This window comes from Microchirus variegatus (genome assembly GCF_963457635.1).
Source record: "Microchirus variegatus genome assembly, chromosome: 19".
NCBI classification, from domain to species: Eukaryota; Metazoa; Chordata; class Actinopteri; order Pleuronectiformes; family Soleidae; genus Microchirus; species Microchirus variegatus.
This window is the reverse complement of record NC_139820.1, coordinates 21,462,712-21,485,671: the sequence shown is the minus strand read 5'-3', so window position 1 is coordinate 21,485,671 and position 22,960 is coordinate 21,462,712. Positions and strand designations below refer to the sequence as shown.

The 22,960-nt window shown below is 38.4% G+C and overlaps 1 protein-coding gene across 1 annotated transcript in view; it reads right to left on the bottom strand.

The window, feature by feature from the left end:
* pde6a (phosphodiesterase 6A, cGMP-specific, rod, alpha) overlaps positions 1-19,012 on the bottom strand; it is a gene marked incomplete at its 3' end in the record, with an annotated part of 33,412 nt that extends 14,400 nt beyond the window's left edge. The window contains exons 1-10 of the mRNA XM_083906136.1: positions 18,663-19,012; positions 17,175-17,316; positions 13,343-13,495; positions 12,228-12,317; positions 11,990-12,130; positions 10,100-10,174; positions 9,164-9,228; positions 8,660-8,726; positions 4,882-4,929; positions 2,684-2,833 (exon numbers count right to left, since the gene is read on the bottom strand). Coding sequence (XP_083762262.1) covers positions 2,684-2,833; positions 4,882-4,929; positions 8,660-8,726; positions 9,164-9,228; positions 10,100-10,174; positions 11,990-12,130; positions 12,228-12,317; positions 13,343-13,495; positions 17,175-17,316; positions 18,663-18,991 — 1,260 coding nt within the window. The 5' untranslated portion in view covers positions 18,992-19,012. The remainder of the gene's footprint in view (positions 1-2,683; positions 2,834-4,881; positions 4,930-8,659; positions 8,727-9,163; positions 9,229-10,099; positions 10,175-11,989; positions 12,131-12,227; positions 12,318-13,342; positions 13,496-17,174; positions 17,317-18,662) is intronic.
* Positions 19,013-22,960: the final 3,948 nt, after the last annotated feature.

Sequence of the window (22,960 nt, the reverse complement as noted above, 5' to 3'; positions counted from 1 at the left end):
TTGTTCATTTACGAAAAACATGCAAAATCGCCAAATGTTTGACGCCAAATTCAAAATGGCCGACTTCCAGTTGAGTTGAGGCCATGGTCCCAATAGACTTTTTTGTTTGTCTTGTGTTGTGACACGTTTCAAGCAAGTTTTGTGAAATTTGGCACAACTTGACTTCAGCTTTGTCCTACCAGGTTTCACCTTAGGGGGCGCTATTTTATAACTTTTTTCACCTGTTCCGATTTTTATGACCATTTTCGCCCATTTCCACCAACATTAAGTACGTTAAAAATGAAAAAAACGTAAAAAAAATAATTAAATATCGTGATATCGAATCATGTCTTAAATATCATTATAGTATTGTGTTGTGACTTAAATATCATGTTATTGCATCGTGACTTAAATATCGTGATATCGTATTTTGACTTGAATATGGGGATTATAAAGCATTGTGATTCAAATATCATGATAATATCATAATGTTACTTAAATATCGAAATATCGCATCATGACATAAATATTGCGATAGTATTGTATCATGACTTTAATATGGTGATAATATTGTGATATTGCCACTTAAATATTGTGATAGCATTGTCTCGTGACTTAAATATCGTGATATATCGTAACTTGTATATGGTGATATCGTACTGCGACTTAAATATTGTGATAATATAGCATCATGATTTCAACATCATGATAATATTACATTGTGAATTAAACATCGCTTTATTGTATCATGACTCACATATTGCGATATCGTATCATGGCATAAATATTGCGATAGTATTGTATCATGACTTTAATATGGTGATAATATTGTGACTTAAATATTGTTATATTGCGACTTAAATATCATGATATTGCAACTTAAATATCATGATATTGTGACTTAAATATCGTGATATCATATCGTGACTTGTATGGTGAGAAAAGTCATAATCAAAAGTATGTTCATGTCCAATAAAGTGCGAGAGAGCGCCCCCCGTAGGCCGCCTCACATTTTCAAATTTGGTCCAAAAAGTCCAACAAGTGCTCGTGAGCCGTGTTGTATTTGACGCAGTAATTTGCTTCAGACCGAGCCGCTCATGTAAAGAACAAGGACATTGTGAAACTAATGAGCTCGAACCTGTAGGGACTCTTTGCTCGAGTGCATAAGAAGATGTCTTCATTTGTAAAGGCAGCACAGAAGCATTAAAAGAGGAGCGGGAGAACATTTAATGAGGGGAAAATGCTGCTGCTGCTGCTGCTCTCAAAGTTTTTATGCTTCTTCAACTGATTTAAGTACAAGTCGCTGAAAAACTGTGTACAGAGATAACTTGACCATTTCTCCCAGGAGCCAATCATCTGCTTTCAAACAGACAAACCAGGAAGTACAGACAAGAGTGAGTGAAGTAAAACTTCAGTTTCTGGTCATAAAATGGCCGTTTAATGGCGAGATAAAGATAAATAACGTGATATTGAAACTTAAATATCGTGATATTGTGACTTAAATGTCGTGATAATATCGTAATGTAACTTAAATATTGTGATATCGTGACTTAAATATTACAATATCGTATTGTGACTTACATATCTTGATATTGTGACTTATATATCATGATAATATCGTATTGTGACTTGAATATTGGGATAGTATCGTATCGTGACTGAAATTTCATGATATTGAGACTTAAATATCATGACTTAAATATCATATTGTGACTTAAATACTGTGATAATATTGTATCGTGATTTAAATATAGTGATACTGAGACTTAAATATCATGATAATATTGTATAGTGACTTAAATATTGTGATAAAGTGACCTAAATATCGTGATAATATCGTATTGTGACTTAAATATTGTGATATGGTGACTTAAATCATATCGTGATGATATCGTATCATGACTTAAATATCATGATATTGTGACTTAAATATTGTGATACTGTGACTTAAATATCTTGATAAAGTGACTTAAATATCATGATAATATCGTATTGTGACAAAAATATGTGATAATATCGTATTGTGACTTCAATATTGTGACTTAAATGTTGTGATAATATTGTATTGTGATATTGTGAATCAAATATCGTGATTATATTGTACTGTGATTTAAATATCGTGATAATATTGTATTGTGACTTAAGTATCGTGATACTGTGACTTAAATATTGTGATATAGTGCTTTAAATATCGTGATAACATCGTACTGTGATTTAAATATCGCGATAATATCGTACTGTGATACCGCGGTGTCTCTGGCGATTACTTTGCGTCAATACCTCCTTATTTCAACATCACGAACTATCCCTTTAAAGTGTTTTGTGATCAGATATGAGTTTAAAATCAATACGTGTTCTTTTGATTCCTTTTGGCAGGAGAACACGACGGTCAAAGTGTTTTTGATTCTACATGAAATGTCGTTAGTTACGATCCACTGACACTTTGTCCAGCAGAGTCGTGACTAAACAAGAAGAAAATTATGTGAAAACGTCGTCGTCAACAACAACAACAACAACAGCAACCAAATTGTTCCTGAAACGACTTTGATTTTAAAGTGAGGGATTAAACTGTCATGTTGTTTATTTTTACTGAAACTCTGAGTGGAGCAGAGAGAGAGAAAAAGCCTCCAGGCAAAGTGATAAATAATGCACATGCTCTGAATGTGTATTTATAAACTACACACACACACACACACACGTGTACCTCCATCAGTGTTTCGTCCATGTCATCAAAGGGTTTCCCATCTTTCCTGTTATAGAACGTGGCCACGCCCACTATCTCCTCCTTCTTGTTGACGATCGGCATCGACAGAACGTTCTTTATGGTCCAGCCGGTGCTATCCAGAGGTTCCTTCTGTTCTCACACACACACACACACACACATTTATTCACACAAAACTGTACGTTTTTTAAAGCTCTAATCCCTGATTTAACAGAGTTTTATTCCACCACGAAGCAGAAACGTGACAGAAATGTGAAGTGAACTCGTCCATTCAGAGGAAATAATGAGGGAAGAATCAATAATTCAGAGAGAAAACCTGAACTTTTTCCCTTTTTCAAAAAAATGGAAGCATGAAAATCGGGTTTAACGCTGCACTTAAAACAGGACGTGTTCGGATTATCAGTCAATACAAACAATTACATCAGTCTATTAAATATCGTGATAATATCGTACTGTGACTTAAATATCGTGATAATATCATAACGTGACTTTTATATTGTGATATTTTATCATGACTTAAATATCGAGATATCGTACAGTGACTTAAATATCGTGATAATATCTTACCGTGACTTTTATATCGTGATATTGTATCATGACTTAAATATCGCGATATCGTATTGTGACATAAATATCGTGATATTGTACCGTGACTTAAATATCGTGATATCGCATCATGTCTTAAATATCATGATAGTATTGTACTGTGACTTAAATATTGCAATATCATATTGTGACATTAATATTGTGATAATATTGCAATTGTGACTTGTATTGTGATATTGTGATTTAAATATCGTGATATTGCGACTTAAATATTGTGATAATATTGTATTGTGACTCAAATATCGTGATATCATATCGTAACTTGTATATGGTGAAAATATCGTACTGTGCCTTAAATATTGTGATAATATCGTATCATGATTTCAATATCACGATAATATCATATTTGGACTTAAATATCATTTTATAGTGTCATGACTTAAATATTGTGATATCGTATCATGGCATAAATATTGCGATATCGCGACTTAAATATAGTGATATTAAATGTTTGTTGAACTGCACCAGGGCTCTACAGCACCCCCCTTAGGTGAAACACAGATGGAGCAAGCCAAAACTAAGTTGCACCGAATTTCACGAAACTTGGTGGGAACATGTTCAAGACCAAGGCGAACAAAAAAGTCTAATGGGACCAAGGTCTGGACTCAACAGGAAGTCGGCCATTTTGAATTTGGTGGCCATCTCGTTTGTTTGTTGAGGTCCCACCAAAAAGATTTTAATCCCAGTAAATTAAAGGTTTGCCGTTGGTTGATGATAAAAAATGAGTGCGTGAGCAGGAACTGTGTTGGAAACCATGTAACATTACACATTAACTACAGGGGGCGCTATAATCCTCTTTTTTAACTGAATAAAAGCAGAGGACGTGAGACGAATCATTCAGTTATTGATTATTCTCTCATCACCTCCTAAAGTGTGATTTATTCAGTTAGTGTAATCTGACGGTAAAACATTAAAGCCACTCATTTATTCCTTCATTTATTTATTTAACATAACAATCTTGTTAGAGATGATGAAGTTCTCGCCGGAGCCGCATTAATGCACGAGCGCGAGGGTGAATTCATTACTTTACTCCCCTGGATGAATAAATGCAGAGGAATTAATCACAAACGTTGACAATCGCATTTCGTACGAAAGCGTCGGCCGAGAGAATTAATGTAAATAAATGTATAATATTCAAATATTCATCTTTACACTTTTATTCACCGCAGTAGATTATAATAATCTGCAGCAGTGACTCAGTGACACACAGATGAACACATTAACGGCCGCAGTTTATTTTATTGTCTTATTTTGTTGTTATTTGCATGGTCAGGTCTGGTAAAAATGCGACATTGGCAAAGGTCCCGGGCCCGCGCGTTGCTCAAGGGCTCTATAGCAGCGCCCCCTAAGGTGAAAACAGAGGCAAAATTGAGTTTCACCGAATTTCCCGAAACTTGGTGAGAAGATGCTATTGAGCAAGACGAACAAAAAAGTCAACCGTAACCACGGCCTCAACTCAACAGGAAGTCGGCCATTTTGAATTTGGGTGGCCATTTTGAATTTGGGCTTCCATTTTGGCACCCTACGTAAATGAGCGAACTCGTCCAATTTGAAGAAGAAGAAAACAACTTTACCTGGAAACTGAAAAATTCATCCTCGCCGGCGTTCATGATGTTACAGATCTGTGGAGGGGAAAAAATGGGAAAGGAGAAATAATTAAATTGAGGATTTTAAAGGAGTTTGCAGGGTTGATTTTTGTGTGAGGCTAAGGAAAAAAAAGCTTATGTTTATTCTTCTGTACGTACTTGAAGAAAAAGTCATTGCAGGTTTAATTCAGGGAATTTACAAAAATTGGAAACTTTCCATGAGAATTAACGTGAATAAACAAGAGATTTTTTAACCGTAAGAGACAGTATTGATGCTTAAAATGTACATTTCTCGTCTACACCATAAAAACACTTTTCACATGTATATATTTTGATGTATATTCATAAACTGGTCTATTTATTATGATTTTTCCTCTTTTTTAATCCTAGTTCATAGTTTTTTGTAAGGTTTTAGTAAGATAGTTAGATTTCATCTTTTAAAACGGTATTATTTTGCATGCGTGTCTTAAATCTTTAAATTATCCAAGTATTATTTCCAAGTATTTCTCATTAATTAAGACAAATCAGCTGAATCCATATCAGAAAATAGTCAAACAGTAGCTTTTACTGACTTTATTTGAATCTCAACTAACTCATTTAACTTAATTGCGGATTATCTTGTCAATTGTCCTATTAAAACTTTCTTGCTTTACGAAGAATTCCACATTATTCTGAACATCCTGGAGTTTTAAAGACCATAATAAGTGTTAAAAATAGCGCTGGTGTTCTCACGTACAGTGGACAGACTGTTTTTGGCTTCGAGGGAACAGAAAGAGCTGATGTATGCGTTTACTTGAACATGTTACTTAGAGAAGCTGACAGAGTTTTTAACGCTCGCCTGCTCCACCGATCGATTTGCATCCGGGGGCATTAACGTCAATCTGACGGTGGAGAGGAAGGAACTCTGAGAGCAGAGATTGAGTTTTCACTCAGGAGGACGAGGAGGACGATGAAGAGGTGAGAGAGGATGAAGAGGTGAGAGAGGACAGAGAGAGGACGTGGTGTTGAAGGATCACTGGTTTTGTTGGAGGAAAAAATTGGGAAAAAAGCATAATGTGGTTAATTATAATGACTGCCAAAAAATTACAATGACTGAGCTCTTTTCATTTCTGTGTAATAAGCGTGTAATAAGACGTAATATGGACGTTCTGCTCGTGTGACCACACACACACACACACTGTACTCAGTTTTATTATTATTTTAAACTATAAAGGACACACAAGTTTAAAATGGGAACAATTCGCCATAATTAACAATATTGATGTTATAAGCGTTTATTATCAGCTAATTAATGTTTTAACTAACAATGAAATTACTGTTTTTCATATATAATTCAAGTGTCTGTTTACGTCAATGTAAATTCTCTTTAGTTCACATTTATTAAAGGTTTCTGTGTCTATAAGGTTCCAAATTTCTCTTAAACATACTTTAAAATAAGGGTCACAGGGAGCATTAATAAAGGAAGTGAGTAAAGCATGGACTTCTTAAATGTATGGGAGTCCAGAATAAGTGTTACTTAACAATAATTAAGCATTTATTAAACATTATTAGCCTTTATTAATGCTCCTTGTGAGGAATGGTGGTTTAACTACTTAATTATAGTTTAAGCTAACAGTTACTACGATGTTAGCTGACGTAAACAGTGGTTTATAAAGCCTTAACCTCAATAACAGTATTATATTTTTATTACCATTAAAACTCCATTCATGTATTCAAATGTGTTGTTTTGTGATTTCTGTGTTTGAAATTATTCACTGGATTTTACTTAAGCGACACAAAAAATGCTGATTTTCTCTATGGGCTTTGATGCAGGAGAGTGAGCGCTTTACAAACTTCAGTTTCCAGGCAGAACAGGGCGACGCTGTCCCTTTAAGACTATATAATATATGCATTGTCATTACTATCACAACTTAAAGTTGGGCATCTCAACACCCAGAACTCTCGTTCTGACCGCGGTGGACAACGACGATTTGATGCGAGCTAGTTTTTGATTAAATTCTATAAATTCTTCACACTGACACCCAGAGTTCCACACGGACCTCGTGTTGGGATTTTCTGCTCCACTTGTTTGATGTAATCTACTGGAAAAGTGACAAGAAAAACGCCGGCGATACATCATGTGGAGTTATTATCGGACAGCTTGTTGTTTGTGTGTTTTTGCCACAGTGAATCTGTGAATCACTCTGCTGCCGAGCTCAGGAGCTGTGTGTGTTTTATATTCCACCTGCTGCCTGGTCATTGATTCACTGTGCTTTTCATGTTTAAATCCATACGTGTTTGGGCTCCGGGGCTCAGGAAAGGTCACATGATGCTAACACGCCCTCCTAGCGCCCTGGGAACGCATGTATTGAAACAGGCTAGCTAAGTGTGCGTCATGTGTTGATTGATGACCAGAGGCTTTTCAAACATCCTGGTCACTGAGGCTGTGCTCTGAGACAACTTTCATATTTCACATCAAACTTTTCTCTTATTAGCCTCTGGTTAAGCTAATTAGCAATATAGCTACTATGATTCAAGGTCAAGCTAGCAGTTTCTAATTAATAAACAGGGAAATGCTATTTAGCATAACAACTAACAAGTAGCGATCGTAGCTCAAGTTAGCGGCGTCTAGTTGAGTATTTACAGTAAGTCAACAGATTACTGCGTTCATATTATGATCGATTATGCTATTTAGCAACCCTAGCTAACAAAGACAGCCACTGCAGCTCAAGTTAGCGGTTTCTAGAAGAGTTGTTCTTTATTTGTATGTAATATTATGTCCTGTTTGTGTACGTAGAAGTTTGTGTATTAGCAAAGATACAAACAATATAGCAGTTTCTAGCCAAGTATGGTTTGTCGTTAGATGCTAATATTTAAGCTTTGCGTTATTTTGATGTAATATATTAAGAGTTGATGTCAATTTTAAGGAAAACACTAAAAACACTCCACATTTAAATGCAGCAAGGACTTCGAGTACTTCTGCTGGCACAGAGGTCAAACAACATACATCCATGTTGATGTCTTTTCATGGAGTATCTTTGAAAGTCAGCCATTTTAGGAGGCTTCCCCTTGATTATGAGAGGCTCTGAAAGCGTTGTGCACTAATTTAATGTGAGTAACCGAGGCAAATGTGACAGGATCGTAAATCTGATTATTTACCCGCCGTTATCTTGTTTGATTACAGGCTTGTGAGCAATAATCTTTCTCACAGTCACCTTAAAAAATATGTCATACATCAACAGAGACGAGGGAGAAATATGTCCACAAAGCACAGGTTTAGTGCCCATTAACACAAACCAAAGGTGATGTGTAGCGTGTTTTTAGATGACTTTTACACTACCGTTCAAAAGTTTGGGCTCACCCATACCATTTTTGTTGTGTTTTATTCATCAAAATGGTTGCAAAATGAATAGAAAATATAGTCAAGATACTGACAAGATTAGAAATAATTTTCTAATGATTGCGCAAGGGTTTTCTAATCATCCAGTAGCCTTCTAACGCGATGAGCAAACACAATGAACCATTAGAACACTGTACTGTACATATTCCATTAAAAACCAGACGTTTGCAGCTAGAATAGTCGTTTACTACATTAACAATGTATAGAATGTATTTCTGATTCATTTAATGTTAGATTAATTGAAAAAAGTGCTTTTCCTTCCAAAATAAGGACAATTCTAAGTGACTTTTGAATGGATTTTTTTCTCATGGTATGAAGTTAAGGTTTTTTGGGGGTTTCAGCAGTTGGATCTTTTAAGGAAAAGAGGGAAAAAAACAAGACACTGACCAGTCCATTCTCTGCGACGTAGGTTGGTAAACCGCTGATCAGAGCCCAGTGATCGGCTGCAGGATTTCTGAGGAGCAACAAACACAAAACGTCACAATATAGTGACGAGATAATTTAAGGATAATCAACTGCATTTTAAAGAACCCAAAAGCATGTTTGTAGAGGAGCAGGCAGTTGACTTCGCCCAAAAACAAGTGCCAGGCAGGTATCCAAAGTCAGGGACAGGCAAAAACAGGGTCAGAACAAGAAGGCTAACAAGAATAACGCTGGAAAAAACTTGGCAAGACAATCTGGCAGAGGTCGAATGAAAGTGAGCCGGTGTATCAACACACAGAGGAACTAATGAGGAACTAATGAGTAAATTGACTTCAGGTGAGGAAGACCAGGTGAAGGTCATGAGCTGATTGCAAAGCACTGGGTCTGAAATGACAGGAGCGTGGAAACAAGAAAAACAAACTACTATTAGTTAGTTACTAGTACTACGTTACACCGTGTTCTACTTACGGTATGACTTTGATGTCTTCTTTGCCGTGAAGGATGTAGTCGATGAGCTTGTAAAAGATGATTTCCTTGAGAAAACAAAAGATAAATGTCCCAAAAATAACAATACAGAGGTTATTTACGACACAATATATGCTTTAAAATACCTGAGATAATAGGTTGTATGGAAATATAAAGATCCCTGTAATAGGAAGAGTTTATCTGAAGAAAATATAAAGTATAATCTTCACTGACTGTTTTCAGATGTTTATAATTTCTCTTTGACTGTAATCACTTCATATTGTCGATTTTAAAGATCCAATATGTAATATTTATGAAGGTTTATTGGCAGAAATGTAATTTACGACTGAAAAGTATGTTTGTATAATATAATGATATTTTACCGTTTTGTGTGTAAAACGGTTATTAGCCTTAAGCTAGCATCAAAACTCAAAAGATAGTATGCTACGGTAAAATCATGGCGGCCTTTGTAGAGAAGACATGGCTCCAAAATATAAAAGGCTCATTCTTGGCTAATGAAAAACAACAATTCATACAATCACATGACTTCACTAGAGCTGGGGACGTTAACGCGTTAACGGCGCTGTTCTTTAAGTTTAATAAACAGAGCGCTCCAGTTCGACTGTAGGTGCGCTAACGGTGCTAAAGGAGCTAACGGAGCTAACGAAGCTAACTGGCAAACGGTGACTGGACTCCGGTGCCGCGGCACGTAAACATGACTTCACGCACATCTTTTTTCCGATCAGTCGTCATGGAAACGTGTCATGTATTAACGTGTGTTAGCATTGATAGCACTAGATTTTACACTTACACATTAGACCCTAAAAATCTAAAACGAGCAAGTTATTGTGTCACATATAAGTGACAAGAGGATTTTTACGTGATTTGACATGATTTCTAAAGTAAATATCAGGTATAGGATCAGTAACATTTCCTCACCCTGCCATCTGGGGTTTTGGGTCCATCATACGGCGGAGCTTCTCCCATCAGGATCGGCCACAAATCAAAGAACTCCTGCAGAAAACACACAGACGGAGAAGGGGAAAAAAGATTTAGAGCAAGAGTTTAAAGCACAGGTCACATCAGCAGAGTCTGTCCGTCATCACAAAGTCCACAGCACATATTTCAAAAACGTCTATGTTCCACATTTGGCCCGTCATCCGACCCACATACGGCGCTGAATGATGGCTCTTCTCCTGCTCTCCACGGATCTGGGCCACGATTACAAACCACAACAACGATCAACGCAACACGAGAGGGGAACGACAGCTCTGCTCCAGTTTGTCGTATCTGGGCTGCGAGCGAGAGCCAAAGCTAACGCCGAGCTCAAATCAGAGCTACTGGTTTAGTGTTTTATCTTGTTTTCCTTCCTCTAGAGCTTTAATCATGGAAGCAGAGCCATCTGTGACACACACACACACACACACACACACACACACACAACAAGTGTTTTGTTCACAAAGAAAAAACAGGTGTTAGGAATCAACAGGCAGCTGCTCGAGATTAGCCGAAGCTACAGCCAGTGAGGAGCGTTTATGACGAGTTTGTTCATTAGCGCAGACGCATGGGGACAAGAAGCACGAGTATTTACTACAGAAAGACAAAACATTAGACGAACAAACACTCACAGGAGACTCTGAAATATGTCTTTTCTGTGCAGGATTTTTACCCTAATTGAACAGCTCATTAGAGTCAGTGTGACATTGTTCAATGTCTCGTCTCCGCTGCCCCCTACTGTCTGTTAGGAGGAACACCAGCTTTGCGAGATCAGGGACGCTGACCCAGAGTCCTCAGAATCAAGACGAGAAACCAGGTACCGGCGATGACATCAAGGCAGTTATTTTAGACGAAGAAGAAGCAGAGAAAACTGGAAGAGGAAGCGACTGACCGGATTTTTACGAATGCCGTAATTCTACGGCTTATTTTCATGGATTTTGTCAGTGTACTCCGTAACTGTAGGGGGAGCTCTTCCAGGATTTATATAATGTGTGATTGATACAAAATAACCAAATTATCATATTAAATAACACAAACTAGCAATTTAATTAATAAAATATGACTAAATATGAATCTATTTTGATCGACATAGATTCTGACGTTTTTGTAAAATTTTGGACCAAGTTTTTTAATTTTTTTTGTCAAAATTGACAACTTTTGGACGACATAGTATAGTATCGTGTTTTTGTGAAAATTTGGACCTACATTTTTTTTGAAAAAATTTTTCACATTTTGGACGACATAGTATAGCATGACGTGTTTGCCAGATTTTTGAGTCTTTGAGTCTATATGTGTCTCTGTGTACTTTTCTACACTCTCAGAAATAAAAGTGCTAAGTAGAACCATATAAGGTTTTTCTGCTTGTCCTCATAGGAGAACCCTTTTGACTCAGGTAGAACCTTTTTATAAAGGTTCCACCAAGAACCCTTTTAAAACCCTTTATTTAGGAAAAGGGTTTTTCAGAAGCAAATGGTTCCAGGTAGAACCTCATCCCTTGTAGAAGAACCCTTTTGGAACCCTTATTTCTAAGAGTGTAGTCAACGTGAGTGGTTCACATTCACCTATTCGCACATGATCAGGGGTAATTTGAGGACTAATGTCTTGCTCAAGGACACTTTGTCTCACAGGGGGGAGGAGCCAGGGATTTCCCTGCCAACCTTCTGCTTAGAGGACAATAAAGTCCAACACGTGAGGATTCAAGAACCTCAGAATGTCAGTGTTCAGTATCCGCCTGCAGTCTGCTTTATAAACACTCTTTATTTCTGTTTTCTTCAGGTGACCTTTACCACTAAACCTGGACATAATTATACACTGGAGGCAGTGAAGACCCACCTTGGTCTTGGTCATGTCCAGCAGACCCACAGAGTAGCGGTCACAGTTGAGGAAAGCTCTGACGGTGTACAGGGCTTTGTGGAACTGCCGCTCGATGTCCGTCAGCTCCTCAAACACCTTGCTGGCCGACCACAGCAGCACCTGGACGGACGACAAAGAAAAGCACCTTTAAATTCATGTTACGGTCGCGTTAAACTGCTATCTATTATTCATTATAAAATATAAAGAGTGGCCTCACCTGTCCTCTCCTGGTCTCACAGTTGTGCAGATAATTCAGGTGGAAAACTCTCAGGACCAGGTTTGCAAAGTTCAGGTACTTTTTCAGGGTCTGAAAATAAACGAGAGATGACATCATCATAACTTCAAATATAGTCATTGTTTTTTTTTTATTATTTGTGCTGCTAAAATTCAAATACAGTTTGAATTTATACAGTATAATTGCATCTGTCAAACTGTCACGTTTTGACAAGATGATGTGTTATTAATATTAATATTTTTTTAGAGCGTATTTAAGAACGTTTCATACATTTAAATGATGACAGTCTGCTGATAACAGCCAGCGTGCACAGATTTGAAAATCCTCTAGTACGGGGCAGGCTTAAGCTAGCTAAATGCTAGCGGAACGTTTAGAGAAGATGATGTCACAACAGGAAGAGGAGCCTATTGTCCACAAACGTTGAAAACGATCAGAAGGAGGAGGAGGAAGTGATTATTTGGGCACGTTAACGAGCTAACGGGGGTTAACGGCATTAACGTACGCTAAAGTTAACGCATGGCGCGTTTCCATGACGACTGAATGGAAAAAGATGTGTGACGTCATGTTTTCATGCCACGGCACCATTCACCAGATAGCTCCGTTAGCTCCTTTAGCGCCGTTAGCGTTAGCCTACAGTGGAACTGGAGCGGTCTGTTTATTAAAGGAAAAGAGCATTGCTGCAAATAACCAGCGTACCTGTGTACCGCGTTTGTGTGCCTCTTTTTTTCAAAAGTTTAGCGTTACGGTCACGCAAACATGACATCGCGTCGTCATGGAAACGCGCCGTGCGTTAACAGCACCGTAAGCATTATTATTTACGTTAATCTTCAACCACGACCATGTCAGAAGTTAACCCAGATTATAAATCCCTGATTTGTTCCTTACGCCATGTTTTTTTTTTGTTTGTGGGCGGGCCTTAGGAAGCTGATTACTGATTGGCTACTGAGTTTTTGGACCGGAAGTCATCACGGGAACTCGTTCCCAAAGTTTTACCCCAGCGACATCCGACAAAAAATGTAGAAAAATTGTAAATATCTAGCGTTTGTCAGATTACAAACGTTAGATACTTTCGTCCAGGTGATTTAAAACCTCGTTACCTCCTCGTCCTTGGCGGTGAAGCACGGTCCGTCCAACTTGTTGATGGCCATCATGACGGCCACCATGTCCTTGCCGTTCATGATCGGGATGGCGAGAACGCTCTTGGTCTTAAAGTCGGTCAGCTCGTCCACAAAGTCGCTGTAGTAGGGACTCTGAGAGGAGGAGAGAGGAGAGAGATGGTGGTTAATTCTCCTGCTCTTTGACCTCCTGAACCTCCAGCAGCAGCAGCTCTGACGAACACCCCACAGACAGAAGCTGCCAGCAAAGACTTTCCATCATCCACAAACCGCAGTCCCTCAGTGCTGCTCCACCTCCTGCTCCTGCTCAACAGCAGGAGTTATCAGTTGTGTTCCTCGGGGTGTTGAGTCAGAGACAGCGCGGCTCATTAAGCGGCAAAAAGGGAAGGAAAAGTTTGCAGGGAGCGACCCTCGAGGCGGGGGGGGGGGGTGAGGATTGGACTCGTGACTCATTTGGGGATGGAGAGGTTCCAGTTTTGTGCTCAGAACTGCAGAAGAGCAGCAAAAGTTTCAACTCAGCTGCAGATATTATGCTCTACATCGGTGGTTCACAAAGACTGGGTCGGGGACCCGTATATGGGACACCAGAGATTATTTTTGGGTCGCCAAAGAAATTACAGGCTGAATTTTCCCCAACTTTTACTTCAGATTTAAACCAGCGTTCAAAAGTTTGGGGTCACTTATACCATTTTTGTGTGTTTCCCATTAAAAGTCAGACTTTTATTCATCAAAAGAGTTGATAAGAGTTCTATAATTAATAGAAAATATAGTCAAGACATTGACAAGATTAGAAATAATAAAAATAAGAACCACCAAAACTGTTTTCAACTAAACTTTTTGTCACTTTTTAGAACCACTCGCTCCCCTGCACCAAATCCCATTCACAAAAACATAAATTTTACCTCACAGGTCACCACTGTTAACATTGGACTGCTGTCTCCATCAACTCAATTTTATTGTATTATTTTGTGACTTTTATATTTGAAATCGTTCACACAGGTTTATAAAAGTGAGGAAAATTCAACTTATGGAGGCGACAATAGATTAAAACCTCTTGTTTCCTGTGAACTAAAATGGCTGTTTTTGTCAATGGGCTTTGGTGCAGGAGAGTAAATGTTGACATTGACAGAGATTGTTTTTTCTAATATTATTAACACGTTGGACTATTTTTTAGTAAAGTAAGTAATGTTTTTTAGTAACATTAGTAATAAAATGAAAGGTAAACGATATTTAATGTGTTTTAGAATCATTTTAGGATACATTAAGCCAAATTTCACATTTTCTCTCTTTATTTTATCTAATCTTATCTTTATCTCATTTAAATATATGACTTTTTAATCATGATTTACTGTGTTTTGTGTACCTTTTTTTAACTTGTAAAGCAACCTGGTTGTTTTTAAACGTATCACAGAAAAGTTTAATCTCTAATGAAATAACACGATACTGTACATATCAATAAATAAGAGTGGGATTATTACACAATAAGTGGCTTTTCTTCTCCGCTGAATGTAAATAAATCAAAATAAAGGGGAACACACGTGTCGTGCTGAGTCGGTGAAAGTGGCTCAGGGCCTGCGTGACCTCTGCCGATAATCTGGGATCGCTCTAATTCGGGGACAGATTAACCGGCTTCCTCTGCAACATCCTGACGTTCTTCACCTCACACACACACGCACACACACAAACATATCTCTGTGTAGACAGATATTTACGCCAGTGATGTCATCCAGAGTTAGAATTGAATTAAATTCACTCTGAAGGAGGAAAGGAAAGGAAAGGATGATGAGGGAGGAGGGAGAAACCAGGCCAGCTGTTGCCCTGGTGCATAATAATCCCAGTGAAAAAAAATAATCCCTGCCTTTGTAGCTGACTGGATGAGCGGTCCACACTGGATTGGACTGGGATGGAAAGAGAGGTTCAGAGCAGCAGCAGCAGCAGCAGCAGCAGCAGCAGCATTATCATCATCAGCAGCAGCAGCAGCATTATCATCAGCAGCAGCAGCAGCAGCATTATCATCAGCAGCAGCAGCATTATCATCAGCAGCAGCAGCAGCAGCAGCATTAGCATTATCATCATCATCATCAGCAGCAGCAGCAGCAACAGCAGCAGCAGCAGCAGCAGCAGTGATTCTCTTCAGGAGGTCGTTCACAGGACACGAGAATCAAAAAGTCAAACTACTACAGCTGCAGCTGGAGCTTTGATATGGTTACAGGCGTCACTCCCCCCCCCCACGCACCACCACAGTGTCCCAGCTTTCATGTTCTGCTGTGAAGCAGCAGCAGCAGCATGATGGTGATGGTGATGGTGATGAATGAATGAATGAATGAATGAATGAATGAATGAATGAATGAATGAATGGATGACAGCTTTGTGACCCTGAATCTGGATGGTTAGTGTTCATGGAGATGTGGGCGATACACGGGATACAGTTCATACACGACGTTCCAACGTTCTACTACTGTTCTCAACCAACGTTCTAGAACATTTTGCTTCTATTCTCAACGAACGTTCTGGAATGTTCTTCTTCTATTCTCATTAATGTTCTACTTTTATTCTCATGAACGTTCTGCTTCTATTCTCAACTAACGTTCTACTTCTATTCTCAACGAACGTTCAAGAGTTCAAGAACGTTCTACTTCTATTCTCAACGAACGTTCTACTTCTATCCTCAACGAACGTTCTGCTGCTATTCTCAATGAACGTTCTTCTATTCTCAATGAACGTTCTGCTTCTACTCTCAACAAACGTTCTACTTCTATTCCCAACGAACGTTCTACTTTTATTCTCAAAGAAGGTTCTAGTAAATCTGTGCAGATTTAACAGGAGGGTTGCGTGTTTGATTCCCCACCCGGTCCAAAAAAAACTGCTAATTCTAATTCTGGGAAAGTTCAGTTTTAGGTTTAGTAAAAGAGAGAGAAGAAGAAGAAGAAGAAGAAGAAGAAGAAGAAGAAGAAGAAGAAGATAACAGAGAGGAAAAGTGACAAAAATTCAAATTAAAAAGTGCCAAAGCTGCAGCGGTGATGATCTGTCATGAACTTTCAACATGTGGACTTCGCTGTAGCGCCACCATCAGGATTATTGGCTAGTTTTGCAACTGGAAGTTTGATTTCCTCATACTAATACTGCTAATAATAAGATGACTTTTCTGTTTGTACATCAGAGCTTTTCCTAACCTTCCGTTTAAAAAGAAGAACGCTGTGATCCATCAGTCATGAAGACGTGTGGACGTTTGAGCGTCTGCTGCTTTATTCATGATTAAATGTCACAATAACAGTTGGTGCAGGAGTGAGGAAGAGAAAGAAGGAAGGGAGGAGGAGGAGGTGAGGAGGATCTGCAGAGGCTCGACAAACTCCAACTGTGCCCCCGAGTAAGTAAATAAATAAATAAATAGAAGCTTGACAGCCATTTTCAAATGTCAGAGGAATTGGCTGTAATGAGATTGTGTTGGCTTTGGTGGCAGGGAATTAGGGAGCGGCGGCACACTGTGGTCTCAAGTCGCCCTCTAGTGGTCAAATGGAGGCAAAGCAGCTGTTTGTGGAGCAGTAAGACAACTTAATACTATAAATCTATCCATTAATACCATAACAAACTAATCAATATTATCCACTGCTCTATACTTAGCAGCCACTTTATTAGGTACATGTGTTCAACGAGCTGCTGAAGTTCAAACTGAGCATCAGAACGAGTGATTCAAGTGATTTTGAACATGATTTTGTTCAGAAACTGTCACTAGAAGTCACAGAAAATGGTCCAAAACTAGAGAAAATATCAGAAAATCTAACTGAAATAAAGACTACTTTAGTGAAAAATTTACCTCAGCCACGTCTGGGACGTTGAGCATCTTCTTGGTGGAGGCCACGTGGCCCACGATGCCCATGTCCAGAGGGTAAACGATCTCACTGTCCGGAGGAATCAGGCAGTCGTCCAGCGACGCGTCTTTGTTGACATTAAATAACCTGCAGGTAAACATCATTGTTGTTTAGTTTTAATAAAGAAAATCATACAGAACTAAAGCTGTAAAAACTAGAAATACTGACTGAGTGGGATGGACACCGTTCAACATTTTACTCTAAATTGTGTTGGCAGGGACATTTTATTCTGAAGAAACAGGAAGTGTTCTTCAGCCTTGAGATTTTACCTAAGTTATAACAGTTTTTCAGGCTCCCATTGGACAACACCAGCTGTCAATCAAACTGGTGTCCAACTTTCTACCTTAACTAGAACATAATTTACTGAATGTTCTATTAAAGGAGAGTTTAAAGTAGTGATTGAGAGCATTAATCTCACAGGGAAATATTAATTATTCTCTCAATTTTTCATCAAAAAACATTCTTTTGGCAACCAGTGAAGTCGCTACATAGCGGCTAAGATGCTACTTCCTCTGCTTCACTTAATGTTAACATTCAATTTTATTTACAATATATTAGCTTGAGCTTAGCTGAAAGTAACTTCATCTTTTAAAGAGACAATATAAAGGTTATTTCTTTGCATTTTTTGTCAGAAGTAAGGTAACTTAAAGGTAAAGGTAAAAGCAGAAGCTAAAGAGAAGTTTAACAGGGTGCTAGCATGATAGCTAGCATAACAGTGGAGTAGGAAGACTATTTTCCCCTTAATTGGAACACAATTTTACAAAAAGGAGAGCATTTTTTGGTCAGAAAAGAGTTCAAATTCAACAGTTAATAACAATGATTTTACACAGTAAGGTAACATAAAAGTAAAGGCAGAAACTAAAGAGAAGGAAGTACGAATGTTTAGCGAGGTATTAGCATGCTAGCTAGCGTAACATTGGACGTGTGAGACTGTGGTGAGCTTTAAAAAAACTATAAAATAGCACAAATAAAATAAGCTAATTAATATTCACTGATGTTTTTACACTAAAACTGTGTGTTTTATTCGTTATTTATGTTTAAATTGGACTTTTCTGGCAGGTTTTATTGAGTTACACTAGCGTTTGTCTTTCTATGTTCTGTGAGGGATCTTAGAACAATTTATGTGTTATATTTATGGTCCAAACTAGCGAGAATAAAGGAGGTTACCCTCTGCAAATGGCTTTTATTAAAAGACTAATGTCACAATTTGATGAATGAATCTTATATCATTCAAACGAAGATCAATTAAACCAGTAAATTGTGGGTTGTTTAAGCTCTGTCCTACTTTAAAACTGTATTATTGAGCTGTTAAATAGATCACGACTCATGAGTTTTCGACTCTGTGCTGTTAAATCTTCCTTTCATATAAAACTATAATCAAGCTGTCACATCTCACACTTTCAGACTGCAGTTAAAGAAGGTTTTTCAGTGACCTGGTCGCCAGCTCGGCCACGCCGTTCCTCTGCCGGTACATGAAGAGGCTCATGCGGTCGGCCCTCATGATGAAGCTCAGGTGCTTCATGAGGTTGAACACCGACTTCTCCATCTGCAGGTTGTCCTGGATGTCCCTGACCAGGTCGAAGAGGATCTCGCTCTCCTCCACCGTCGTCAGGTCGTGGAACTTGCTGACGTCCACCGCCGTCTTGCGGCCGCTGGTCAGCAGGTCCGAGATGACCCTGGGGCGGAAGGTGGCATCGTAGTACTGCTTGGCGAACTGCGGGTTTGCGTCCAGGAACTGCTCGGCTGCCGCGGCGTCCACCATGGCTGCTGCTGCTGTGGAGACAGGGGTCACAGACAGGGGTCACACAGACTGAATATTCCAGTTTCTTGTCTTTTAGTCGCTTCTTAAAAGACTTACGTGATCAACTATGTTTTTCCTGAAGTCTACATTTTCTAAAGAATATGTTCAACCTTTTATTTTGCTATTAGTCAGCCATTTTTTGACTGAAAACTTACATTTATGTCATTTCGTAAACCGCTCGCTCTCCCTCACCAAACCCCATAGAGAAAAACAGCAATTTTACATCACTGCAATCACCATCACTCAGTGATTTATTGATCCACTGCTGCTTCCATCGCTGAGTCCAAATGTATAATTGTGCGACATCTGTGTTTAAAACCCTTTGTTCCGATTCACCAAAGAGACTCAAACGTACTAAACGACGCAGCAGTCGACCGTCAGCTCCTGTTTCACTGTGAGCTAAAAGCGCTGATTTTCTACTTGGGCTTTGGTGCAGGAGAGCGAGCGCTTTAAAGACGTCAGTTTCCAGTGTAAACGAGGCTGTTTAACAACGAGACGAAGCCGCAAACACATTCTTACGATATCGTCGACATGAATAGACAGATTTTTAATAGCTGTGCCTTTTTTTAAATGGCAAAAATCACTTTTTCCTTCATTAGCAGTGATATTTTTCTGCGTCTCAGGCTGGAAATGTCACTTTAATTCACACAGTTTAACTCTTATCACATCTAAGGCGTCATAATGGACAATCTAATACATAAACACACACGTACGACAGGGTTTTTCTAATGACTTTAAACATAAATACATAGAATAAATACCTTTTTGAAGTGTGTGTGTCGTCTGCAGTCAGGTGTGTGTGTATATAATCCCGGTGTGTGTCCTCCTGCTGACCAACACAAAGAGATTAACACCAGTGGGGTTTTAAATGGTCATGTGTTGAACATAAGCCTGCATCCAATTACAACACAGGGATTATGATACTGTCTAATGTTTATTGGGATTTCATTTGTCTCACTGTCAGACACTGAAGACACTAAAGAGTGTGTTATAGGAATTAATAATCCCGTATAAACTGTATGTTACTGGTTTTAGCCACTGTTTTGCCTCTATAAAATGATTTATCTTATTGATTTATTATTTGTTGTTCTCCAGTTTTATTATCTGATTTCACATAGATTAGACGACAGTTTAGCTGTTAAAAAATAGTTATTCTGAAGTTTTTTAGATAATAACAGTTAGTGTGTTCACGTGAATGTACAACTTTATGCTGGCTTTAATTTCAGAATAAAATTATGATTTTCTCCTTCATTTATTTTATTTACTCTTCTTTTCATTCATTTAATTCCCTTCTTTATTCATGTATTTCGTATTTTATTGATTTCCTTATTCCTAGATGCCCAATTCTTTAATCATTCCTTTATTTCTACTATTCCTTCCTTTTTATTACTGTATTGCTGGATTTTACTTTACTTATTTGTCCTTTATTCACCCCGTATTCATTCATTCTTTATTTTATTATCCTAAATACAGTCTATGTCTTACAATAATACAATATACAATAATACAACATTCACTTTATATACGTTTATCGTCTCAAATCCACTCAGAGTGAAGCATCTGGCCGAAGGGAATGCAATAGACGATCTCTGTCAATGTCTAACATCACTGGTTTTTCCATACGAGTGAATCATCTTAACAAACTAAATACGATCTGTGATGAGGCACACACACACCTGATCAGGTTATTTGTAATCTAGTTTTACTTATGAAGCTTTTTTGTCAGATTAATAATAATGATAATAATAATAAAGATAATAATAATAAAATCATTCTAACCTGTTGCTTTAGAAGAGGGGTGTTGTTAAAATGAGGACCGTGGAGCATTTCGTGTAATTGTTACTTCAGAATAAGTTTCACAAACACGGAGATACTTCATGTGTTGGCACATTTGGAACTTTTAAAAGAATACGCAAAAAAATGCTAATTTTCGCAGAAAGAACCAGGCGGACTTGGAGGGGGGGAAACAGCTGGATTATCGGTGGATGAATCATCGGAACATTCACTCACAGGAGTTTTGTGGTTTCTCAAGAAACAGAAACAATAAAAACAATTGTTTTAACGGGGTTAATTGTTTTAACCCCGTGTGCACTGTGTCTTTATTCAAACAGTATGAACAGATATACACAACTGCAGTCAACTTTTACTCTTGGTCCGTCACTCTAAAACGTCCGTGCACAACATGAACAATGACAACAATTCCCGTTGTTACACACGCCTTAATCTCGTAATTTACGACTTTATTCTTTACATTCATGTAAATTAATATTCATCTGTGCTCCTGGAGATTTGCTTGATGGTATTTTTGATACATTTTCTGACATTTCATGGACCAAACGATGACTTGATTAATCGAGAAAATTATGAATATAATCGTTAGCTGCAGCTCAACTACGGTGGCCCCGAAGAGCGACGAACATAAAACTAAAACCTGCTTTGTCGTAATATTTATTTTTTTTATGTAAAAGAAAAACCGCTCATTGTCTTAATTTATCCACATTTCTCATAAAGTTTTCTCATAAAGTTTTCATATCGTACGGTTCCCTGACACGGCGGAAAAATGTATTGATTATTTTTTGTTGCAGTACCCAGAGTGGCCACCATGACAAAACTGTCAGAGGGGGCGGTGCTCTGTCCAGAGATCCCACGTTCTCCCTCTGACGTCATCACGCACGAAGCAACAGCCGGCGCGTGTGTGTGTATGTGTGTGTGTGCATTTGAGGCGGAATTAAAAACCATGAACGCGTTTTCGGATTAAAACCGATTAAAACCCCCGTAAACGCGGACGTTTTAAGCTCAGGTGAGTAACGTATGTTACCTGTACGTGTCTGTTTGTTTTGTTTAACTTTGACGTCAAAGACTTAACAGTCACGTGTAACGACTTTTAAAAAGCTAAAGTTTCAGTTGGAGTCCTCCACGTTGACAACTTTGTTTACAAAAGAGCTCATTCATACGCGACGAGCTCGGGTTTCTCCGCGACTGCAGTTCGTCACGTTTCTACGTTATTTAATGTGTTATCGATCCTCTGTGAACGTTTAAATAACCCGCAGCCACAAAGCAGTAATCTCATTAACAACAACAGCAGATTCCTATCACTTATAATCCGATTAACTGCGTGATTTTCAGTGAAAACGCAAGAAACATTGACATGTAGACATAGAACAACCGTCTCTTTGAAACTGAGCTAAAACAAACTATCACTCATCGAGTAAATCATGAAGTTTTTCGATAATAAAAAAAAAAATATATTTTTTAGTGTTGTTTTAAATTATTATTATTTAAAACAAGCTCCCCTGGTTTTTCAGCTACTAAAATTAGAATATATCTTTATGGGGACGCATAAAGACAAACTCTCTTTGACTCAAATTACAACCTAATGCCTTATTTGCAGCCATATACGTGTCATTTTGAATTGGCTAACACATTTTTTCCTTCTCCGATGTTTCCTAAATTCCTAAATACATAAATATTGCGTAAAGTAATTTGTCCGGGGGGACCCTAAAACTATCTCTCATGACCCATCTGTGGGTCCCGACCCTTTCTTTGGCAGCCCCTGATCTAGAGAGTATTATCTGGTTGCACTACAAAGTCTTATGTATTGATCTAATCATCAGTTACAGCTCTGTATGATAGAAGTATGAGCCGGACTGTGTGGAAAAAACAGGAAGTCTCTAATCTTTACCGCGACGAGACGAGTCGACAGGAGGAAGTCGTTTTCTCTGCGTCAGCTAAAAATATTAGAAATGTGCAGTGGTTTCACAGCACAGGTCGGGAGGCCTCAGTTAGCAGGGCGTTAGCGTAAGTCACGCAAAGCCTCGTCAACTAATGACTGTTTTCAGTCTCTTAATAACATGGAGCAAAGGCACCCAGTGTTTTCAGATGTTGGTAGGACCTCATTCTTTGTCGCACACTCAGGTCCTGAAGGAGATC